The following is a 10,252-nucleotide window of genomic DNA, read 5'->3' on the forward strand; positions in this document are numbered from 1 at the left end:
CATGCTTACTTCAGGTTTTATTTGGTTTATAACTATCTCAAAAGTGTGGGAAGCTGAAAATAACACTTCCTTTCTTATATTGCCATTCAATTATTAAAGGGATTGTGCCCTTTTATTATTATTTTTTTGGACGGTGTGAAAAAAACTGATCTGTAGTTTTCATACAAGTAATATTTTTTAAGCAGATGTCAAAAGGCAATTCATCGTCATGTTAGCATTAGCATTTTCAGAGAACTAAATGTTCCCTTACGAGACGTGTTTATTTTTCTCCTCTTTATGAAGAAAACAAAATGGTGACTGAAAGTTATGCAACAGAGTCAAAAGTCACAGGGCTCCAAACTGTGTGAGTGAGAGCAGCTGGAGTTAACGTAGGAACACATAATCCACAAGATGAAGTCGTCTAACTCATTGTTTCCACGGATGTGGTCATACTGGCTCTTAGGATGTACAAATGTGCACAAACTTAAAAAGACACACACACAAAAAAAAGACATCTTGAAGTTTTAAATTAGTTTTTTCATTGTAATAAGTCCCTAATGGTAAAATAGCTGGATCATCAAGAAATAAAGTTTTTCATTTGAGAAGTTTGCAAGGATGAAAAAAATAAATAAATCATTAAACCAAGTCAGAGTTTGGAGTTTCATCCAGAGTTGACCTTATGTGTTTTGTAACACCTCTCAGGTGTGTTTGTGTTGTAACCAGTGTGCTGCCTCAGTCTGCTTCTGGAGTGTCTTCGGCTGGGGCAGCGGGCGTCGCCTTCTGTTTATATATGAAGGTCAACAAGAAGAGTGCTATGTCGTGTGAGCACCAGTAGCTTGTGTGTGAGGTCACTGCCGACCAGTAGCGGCTCTCCACCAGACCCTCGCGGAGCTCGAAGTCGATACGCCTCTCCAGCTCCACTGCAGAATAACAGCCAGGTATTACAACCAGGAAATGACAATATTGCCCTTCTTAAAAGATCAAATGACTTCTCCTACAAACAGAATCCTCTACAGCTACAACTTACATGACTCAATAGTGGGAGAAGTGGGCCGGGTCATACTGGAGAGGCCATAGGATGACTGGCTTTCTGAGTGCTTTTCCTCCTCTTCCTCAGCATTTGCTCCGCCCTCAAGGCCTAAAGACACTGAAGGTTGGCTGTTTGAGCGGGAAAAACGAGAGAAGAGGATGCCTCCTATCCCTTTTCCTATGCTTGCAGCTCCTGCAGGTAAATATTGTGGAATGATAGAAAGGTAGATTAATTAGCATTTTGTTTAATGTTTTTTGGATACTTTGAAAATGATATAATAAAAATGACTCTTATTGCCACATGATGGCAGCATTGACTTTTTTTAACTACATTTATTTTACAGCCTGGAATTTCAACAAAGACCATATTAATGTGTTAAAAGTATTTTGTTTTCCTTCCGTATCTCTTGTACTTCTAATGCTAAGTTTATGTTCTAACAGTATTTTACCTAGGATGCTGGCCTTGCCCAGACTGGTGATGGACTCTCCATAGTGCTTGCGAGGGAGGACAGGAGAAGTACTGGGACTGGGGATGCTCTCGGTGTCTGAAGCTGACTCTTTGACTGGGTTGAGGAAGGTCGGCCTGATCTCATCGTAGTGTGTAGGGTTGGTGGCACTACACCTGACGAATGAAACAAAGCCGTGTGTTTGGAAAGACGAATACTAAAATAGACCATTCTTGCAAAGACAAACAAAAACATGAGGTTCTCACCAGTGTATCTGAACAGGAGCAACGTTGCTATAATGTTTAAGGATGAGAGGCTCCAGCCTGTAAGCCTAAACAGAGCAGAAGAAGTTCAAAAAGCCAGATAGTAACTAGAGACAAGTTAGTTTCAGTTGACATGGTTGATTAGCTAAATGCTCTACAGAGCTTGTTGTGTTGACTTCTCAACAGGAGGAATAAATTTTGACTTCCTGTAACAACAGAGATAATTAGGCGTAACTGACCACAGGGTCAGTGGGATGGAAGACATTAAAGAGCCGGCTGCAGATAGAAGTAGGCAAGATGTGGTCCTGATGGCAGCTGGTACCAGGGCGAATCCCTCTCAAGGCCAAGAAGACGGCCAAAGGAGAACCCATGCAGAAGAAGTTTTCCACCTGTGAGACAAAAGGTACAAAGATGATAAGAAATGTATCAAAAGGAGGTTTTTAGTATTTCTGTTGACAACACAAACGGTGAACGTCATGTTCTCCTATTAAAACATGTGATCATTACATCGGATCAGGGATAAAGTTGAATTTGGTCAAACTAAACTAAGAACGTTTTCAGATTCCTGTTTTTTAACCTACATGTTGATACCTTCACAGCTGTTCCAGACATTTGGCTCGATTTGTCTTGCTAATCACGAAGAGCCCTGGATAAGTGATTTGAATCTTTTTTTTTTTTTTTTGCATATTCTAATGAGGGTTTCTTGACGTCATTTGAAAGAGAAAATCTCAAACCATGTTTGGATGCTTTGGCTTGCATAAAACAGAGCTTTGTTAGTGTCCAGAGAAAATAGTGATAATTTAGGGCTCTTCTGCTCAGAATCATCACACCAGTTGTTGGTCCTGCTCAGTACTTCAAAACCTTTAGGATTATAAAAAGATATTTCCTTCGAGACCCACAGATAGGGTATTCACTACTCATATTTTAACAACATCCATTTAAATAATCATGTTTTTTTATCAGTGAACTAAAGCTGCCTATTTTCTCACTACACTGCTGACTTAATATTTCCTTTTATTTGACAGGTCAATTATATGGACGCAGAAATAGTAAAACACTCAGATGTTTGTAATGGAAATAATACTTTTAGGTTTAAGCCAGTAATTCAAGACAAACTTTAATGACCTAGGTTCTCATGACATGCTGTTTATCAGCAGATATAATGATTAAAGTCAGAACAAGATTTGCTAACAACAATCAATTCTTAGATATCACTTTTGTTTATCTTTGTGTTTTCCCTTGACCCAGCATCTCCTTAGGATGAAATCTTGCTTTATTAAGATGACATAATAGTGTTTGTTTAACAGTATATGTGACCCATCATATCGAAATGAGGATTAAGTCAAATTTGGTCAAAATGACCTCATTACATTTTCAGATTCTTGGCTTTTAAAGCTACATTTTGATACCTGGATCATTCTGATATCATAATTAAATCCATATGTATACTTCATTTGTCTTGTTGGTTACAATAATACATAAATATTTGGTCTGAATCCTAATTTTATGTCATTTTAATGAGGAATTTTTGATGTCCTTATAAAGAGGAAACCTCTATATTTGAATGTTGAGATTTCCCAGCTAAAAAGAAACAAAACTTTCCTAGCTCGCAGGGAAAATCTCAAAAATTTAAGGCATTTTAACTCAAAATCAGGTTTTTTGTTGCTACTGCTCAAAAAAGTGCTTCAAAATTTTGTTTTAGGATTATATTTCAGACAGTTCACTCAATTGATACAATGATAAGGCTTTTATTCATTATATTTTGACAAAATGCAATTTTTGTTAACATTTTAGTGAAAACACAATATTTGCCTATTTCTCCATTTACAACTTTTGGACTTAATCCTCGTTTCGATGTGATGGGTCACATATATGAGGCCTCAACTGCCTCAGAGAAGCAGAAGCAAAAGCAGGAGCAGAGAGCAGTGGGGACAATCTGATGGCTCGATGTTGTTCTCTGTGTTCCTGTTGTTCCAATAAAACTCAGCCGATCATTCCACGGAGTGCCTTCATTCGTGGACCAAGTATTTCTGTCTTTGTTAAATAAATATTTCCATAACATGTTCTAAATAAAATGACTATTATATATTTATTTGTTTGTTTATTTAATTGTATGCTGTTACAGATGTTTACATAAAAAGCATCAACACAGAGCTCCTCACCTTGAATTTGAGAGCTTGGGGCGCTGAAGGTCTGGAGGCTTTCAGTTTCACAAGCTGATTTTCCAGTTCTCGCAACCTGCCAAAAATAAACCAAAAATTTCAGGAATCTCAAGCAAGGTTTTCTTTGTTTTGTCTTTCTTTTTCTTATCAAAATGGAGTGTAAAATGCTAACATCACCTGACCCTCTCTCAATTTGAACTTTTATAGAAAATCTGAGTCACTGATTTGCAGGAACAAGCTTGTACCTGATCTTCGAAAGCCTCAGCTCCTCTAAAATTTGCCTCTCTTCATAAGACTTCCAGCGCATGTCCTGCTCTTCCTCCACTGCACACAGCTCCTGCAGGCAAAAGTGGACGGGATCCCACCCTGTGATGATGTCATAGGCTATGACACAGCCAAGGGAGTGAGACACAATAGACACTTTGCCACCCCTTTCCTCAAACCCAGGGTTCCGTGAGCAGAAGAGCGAGTACAGTCTGTTCAGCTCCTCTGTGAGGCCCTTGGTTATCTATAATAAAAGTGAAAAAGTTTTAAAGAGGGAGATGCTACCAGGCATGTGTTCACAGCTTCTAAGATTGTACAACTCACTTCATCTCGGTAAAGTGGACTGTTGTAGTACATGATGTCCATGGCACTGCTGTTGAGAAGGTCTCGTAGTCCTCTCACTTTGTCTGGCGTGATCGAGTCTACCGTATCTAAGGGAACACGCAAGCACAAAACATACTTATTGCCAAATTTTAAAAATCTGTCTGTTTAAGCAGTTAACTCCAACTTGTTAGGATTATGAGTTGGAATATATTCATAATGTTTTGTTCACTAATCATTTTGACAGGACTGAATCTCTTACAAACCTCCATCTAGAGTGAGTTTGGACCGCCACTCGACAGGTAGGAATTCCACATGTTCATCGTTGTGCTCTGCAAAGTGCTTCTCCTCCATCTTCCTGACTCCCTCCCTTAACCTAAACACAATATGAAAGAAAATAAATTACCACAAAGCATAAAAAAGCTGTACAATTGATATGTATTTTTGCCTTTTTTTTTGTTAAATTTAGACTTGATTCTATTATTACTTCATGTAAAAAGAAGTGAAAAAATATGACAATGGTTCTGACTGAATGAAGGAAAATATTGTGTGATCTGTAATCACTGCAGATTGACGTGAGATTGTTTTTTTTTTTTTATCTCAGACCTAAATGACTTTAGACAGCAAAAGATGTCCGGCTCAATCGTCATTGATGTAACAGCTTCTCCTGTGCAGAACATAAACAATGACAAACACTGCTCCCTACCATAAATGGCTCTGTTTGAGTTTGTATGATTCACTAAACAGACAAAGACAGAAGGAGGGTGATGTTGTGTTGACTTGGAGAAATGTAAACTGAGAGAGGCTTTTGTACCACTAGTCTCTGTATGAAGAACCTGCTTGGTTTTGATAAGACTGTATCTCAAGTGTCAGCAAGAACGTTCAAGGTTTGATTACCCAGTTTTCTGAGCTGCACCCACAACATGTTGATGTAAAAACATTTCAGGCACTCCCTGATCAGGTTCTAGGACGCATTGTCCCTGACTTCAATAATTATCTTTTTCAAGGATGATAAAACTTTGACAGGCAAAGTCCTAGAATTATTCAAGGTTTAAAAAAAAACAACAACAAATATTGTAATTGTTTCTTTTTGTGTTCCTTAATCCAGTAAAAGTTGTAAGTCAGGCTTAAACGTGTTCTGAAGCCTGATTTTGTCTTGTACTTTGCTTAGTCAGCTTAAACTGGGCCAGTGATTAATAGCCAACTTTGGCTTGGGCTGCAGTACTAGAAATGACCTGCAGTAGCAGCATAAGGACAAATACAGATAAATTGAGAGACTGCAGTGCAATTAAGCATACTGCAATCTTTTACAGAAAAGATAATGCCACAAATATTTACTTTTGCTAGAGATCTGAGCAAATTTATAAATAATGTTTGATAAAAAAAAACAACAAGAAATTTAAGCTAATTAGGGTCACATGTATAGTTTGGACTTCCTGTGCTAAAGTTTGGGTAAAACCTTTTTTTGTTTTTATGTTTATTCAGCAGACATTTAACATCTAAAGATTTGATTTTTGACCCTTTCACATTAACTGGAAACATGCATAAAAAGTGGGTTATTGAGAAAAAACAGTATCTCTTTATCTTTCATTAGAAAAGGTCAAGGCAGCAAAATATGTACAATGTTGCAGCCAGGTTTGTTGTGCACACAGCACTGTTTTATGTGACTATCTGTAATAGGGTGGGAAGGAAGACATTTACTGTATCCTGCAGGCCTTAATGGTCAACAATTCATATTTAAGTCTGACTTTTGTTTATCACAAGACAAGCTCTTCTCTTTGACAAGAAAATGAACATTTGCCAAATGAGCAGCCAGCTGGCTCAAACATAAAAATGTCAATAGTCTCCAATGTTTTAACGAGATGGTAAGATTTGTATCCGAAGTACAGAAGTGAAAAGAAGGAGGTGAATGCAAATAATGTGACAGCAAAAAAATAAATAAAAGAACTTGAAAAGAATAGAAAGAAAATATTTGAAAAGATTGAAAAAATCTTTGATTTCCTGGACAATATGCTTGTTTAAATATAAACTGAATGCATAAATACATTCAAGAGAGGAAAGTTCCTCTTTTTAACTGTGACCATGCTCAGTTTCTGATTCTACGTTTAAAAAAAGGCAGAAAAAAAGAGGCATTACAAGGTAATTATGAATCAAGTCATCATTTTACAAACACAGACTCACATTGCAGTGTTTTTAATTATGCGTCCCTGGTCCATCTTCTGTCCAATTCCATGCACCACGAAGACAACGTGTGTAGTGTGAGGTGGTCTGTCTTCTGGTGAGGCCTCCTCAACAAACCCTCGATGGAGCCGTGTGCCACTGCTTGAGGCTAAAACAGGAGTGAGAAGAAGATTTGATACTTAGGTTATAGTGACAAACAGGTTTATTTTAAAAAAAACACTCAAATTAACCATTCTGTGTCCAGCACTGCTGAAAAGTAGACCTTTTCACTCAGTGTCTATTAATAGCTAAGTAGTAATGTTTAGGCTGTGTTGTGTCTAAGCAGGTCAGTAAGTCAGACAGGAAGTCCTCCTGTGACCAGAGATGTGTGGCTGAACTTATGTGACGTTGAGGCTGAGTGTGTGTCTATGATCTAATCAAGCTGTGTGCTACACAAAAAGGTGATAGGACTAGCTGTATGATGAGAGATCCTTTTACAGGCAATTTGTTGGTTAAGAAAGGCTGAGATAAACAGTAACACATCCTCCTCTTACAATCAGCCTGTCAGAGATGAAGATCAAATCAAATTACAGTCATAAATACTGAATAAATCAAATTCTGGGAGGGTAATTTAACATCTTCTCTCTTCCACACACTGAACCAAACAGAGGCCCTGAAACTGATTGTGTAATTATGTGAAGTAACCTAGTGAAAGTGTTTAGTTGTAGACTGTGTTTTTTTATGTTTGCATTGCAAATGCATAATAAAGCAGTACCTCACATCAACAACAAAAGCAAATCTCAATAGTATCATTTATCAACTCTGTAGTTTGAAACCTGAGGTAAGGATCAATGCATTTGAAAAAAAAAAGAAATAAAGAAAAAAGCACAGACCTTTGGAGAATCCCAGTTTTTGGGTGACAGTGCGAGCAATTTTAGAAGTGGTAGCATCGCTGTAAAGGTAGACCTCCTCCACGCTGTGCCAATCCACATGTGTTCGACTCAGCTTAAAACTGTGGATGGCTGTAAGGGGAGCATCAAGAGGGAAGAAATTCAATTAATTCATGGAGAGAGAGGAATTGGAAGAGCATTTGAGACAGGGAATGGGTAATCTGGCAAAGAGAAAGGAAAAAAAAAATCGATAAACACAAAGAAGGAAAAATACTAAGTATAAAAGTTGAAATGTCAAATTATAGACATAACCAAAAATTAGAGATTGAAGTATCAAAAATTACACCAAGTTTAAAGGTAGTCTAAACAGCTCAGTCATATGCAGCCTGAAGCATTGATCTGCATAAGGAAACATAAAAAAACACGGCACACAACATGATAGCATATTTCAGCTCTTGCTTGTCATCCTGCTTCCACGTTACCCAATCAATAATTCCTCATCAAGTGGCTTTTAAAGATAAGTGAACTCTTTTATTCAGGGTTTTCTTCTCAGTGTATTAGGCAGTGACTGAGGCAAGTAATTGCAGAGTTTTGGGTAGAGAGAAACCAAGTGACACCTAGAAAAGCCAAGAGCAAAAAATGGAAGTGGATGACTTGAGAGAGAGAGTTRCAGATCTGCAGCATGTCCTTTAAATGCCTCATTCGGTCAAGTTCATCTGGATGAATTTGTTGAGGAAATTGGCAAAGTTCCAGCACGTAGTTGTGACTCTTTGTACTACTCTGAACCAGAAAGGAAATTAAAACCTCGAAGAGGATCAAGTTCTTGGAAAAATGCTGTGTTCCAACACTTTAGTTTAAACATCAAACAATACAATCTCACAACTAAGGTTCTGTAGGTGAAAACCACTGTTACCATGAACATTTTAACTTACTAAATATATTATTTAACTGTGGATGCTATAAAGCAATGGAGATTTTACCAAGTATTTTCTGTCATGACAGACATCCTCATACTATTTTCATTTTTTTCCTTCATACTCATTCTTCAGTAATTGAAGATTTAATAAATACTGCTAATATTCTGCTTTGATTTACAGAGTAAGCAGGACATATGACAAAATCATCATTATATGCTTTAATGTTTTGCAAAGACCCTGTATTGATGGATGAGGAGTAACACTAAAGTAAAGTGATCTCCAGCACATCTCAAAAATTCACAAAGGGATCAACATCAGGACTTTGTGGAAGCCAAACCATAAGTAAAAAAGCCTGTCATAAGCTCTTTGAATCACTGTTTTACATTTGTATTAATAAATCCTTGGACTGTTTTGGAATGTGTTTGCATCGTCAGGGAAGAACACAAATTTATCGTTGGTGGTGGAGGAGAATTTGCCAATCAGCATTGGTAGTCAGGTGAATTCAGTCAATTTAAAGGGATCCCCGATTAGTTGTAACATTAGACTTTATTTAATAAACATATATTTTAACTGTAAAATAAAGACTGTAAAAATACTGTAGGATATTTAGTTTTATAATTTTTAAACTAAAATTTTAAAAATCTATTTCACGGACGGGGCCATTTTATTTACATGCAAAGCATTCTGGGTAAATGAAGACGTGGATAGGTCATTGGTGAGCGAGCTAAATCCACCCTGAAGGTTAATCTTGGACAATATCTAACGATTGACTCTTCTAAATGAAACCAGAGAGCGTTGACAGAGAGGAGAAGTTAGGAATGACTCAGCCTTTAACTGAAAATGTGGATGGAGGACCTCAGTTTAGCTTGTTTGTTGCACTAGCACCGAGCTAATACATATAAGGCAATATAGCATCGGGGCTAACGCTAAAGATAACAGGCTAAGATGTGGTTCTTCTTCCATGAGGCAGCTCTGTTGTCCTCCATCCATATTTTCAGTTACAGGTTGAGTCATTTCTACCTTCTCCTCTGTCAACACTCTCTGGTTTCATTTAAAAGAGGCAATCATCAGATACTGTTTTGTCCAAGATTAACCTTTAGAGTGGATTTAGCTCGCTAGTAGCCTCGCACTGAGAACCTACCCATGTCATCATTTACCCAGAATACTTTGCATGTAAATAAAATGGTTCCGTCCGTGTTAAAATATATGCCTCTTCTTCTTTTCCTTTTTAAATTGCTCTATAGAACAACACGCACCAACAGYACATCTGGGGGTGGGGGTGTGGGTGTCAGGGTCTTTATTCCCATCCCGTTCCCCGACTGCCATTTGGGGAGGGGGTCCTGAAGAAGGGCGGGCCGCCGGGTACGGTCCTGGGCTGTGGGTGAGCTCGGGGCTTGGACGGTTGCCGGGGGCGGGGCTGGCTCTCCATCCTCCCTTGTGCTGCTTGGTCTCCTGAGGTGTGGCTCTTGGTTCCTGTGGGTAGCCCCCTGGCCGGGGTGGCTGCCGGGTTCCGGGGGTGGATGGCTGGGGGGGTGCACTTGGTCATTGGCGGTGTGGTGGGGTGGTCAAGGGTGTGGCTTCTCTGCRGCGGGGGGCTGGCCGGGCGTCCTGGTGCGGCCCGGGCCGTGCCTTGGCTATCTGCTCCTCTCCACCTCAGAATGATTGGGTCTACCTCCTGGGTTCGGGTGTGTGCTGCCTCCAATAGGGGGTGGGTGCATGTCTTGGACCTAGGAGTGTGTATCAGGGGTATGAGTGGAATGTGGCGTCCTTGTATATCTTTGATTGAGTGGGGGTGAGGATGAGGGTGGGATGGTGCGATTG

The 10,252-nt window shown here is 38.9% G+C and overlaps 1 protein-coding gene across 2 annotated transcripts in view; it reads right to left on the reverse strand.

The window, feature by feature from the left end:
• Nucleotides 1–10,252, reverse strand: part of ddhd1a (DDHD domain containing 1a) — a 22,024-nt gene continuing 11,772 nt past the window's right edge. For both annotated transcript variants that reach the window (XM_014009729.1, XM_014009730.1), the window contains 11 exons: nt 7,518–7,646; nt 6,646–6,793; nt 4,731–4,840; nt 4,468–4,574; nt 4,125–4,387; nt 3,880–3,955; nt 1,957–2,106; nt 1,721–1,785; nt 1,458–1,630; nt 1,007–1,201; nt 1–899 (listed from right to left, as the gene is read on the reverse strand). In XM_014009729.1, the coding sequence (XP_013865183.1) occupies nt 712–899; nt 1,007–1,201; nt 1,458–1,630; nt 1,721–1,785; nt 1,957–2,106; nt 3,880–3,955; nt 4,125–4,387; nt 4,468–4,574; nt 4,731–4,840; nt 6,646–6,793; nt 7,518–7,646 (1,604 nt within the window). In that variant the 3' untranslated portion in view covers nt 1–711. The remainder of the gene's footprint in view (nt 900–1,006; nt 1,202–1,457; nt 1,631–1,720; nt 1,786–1,956; nt 2,107–3,879; nt 3,956–4,124; nt 4,388–4,467; nt 4,575–4,730; nt 4,841–6,645; nt 6,794–7,517; nt 7,647–10,252) is intronic.

The sequence above is a fragment of the Austrofundulus limnaeus genome, unplaced genomic scaffold, assembly GCF_001266775.1.
Source record: "Austrofundulus limnaeus strain Quisiro unplaced genomic scaffold, Austrofundulus_limnaeus-1.0 Scaffold61, whole genome shotgun sequence".
Taxonomy (NCBI): Eukaryota; Metazoa; Chordata; class Actinopteri; order Cyprinodontiformes; family Rivulidae; genus Austrofundulus; species Austrofundulus limnaeus.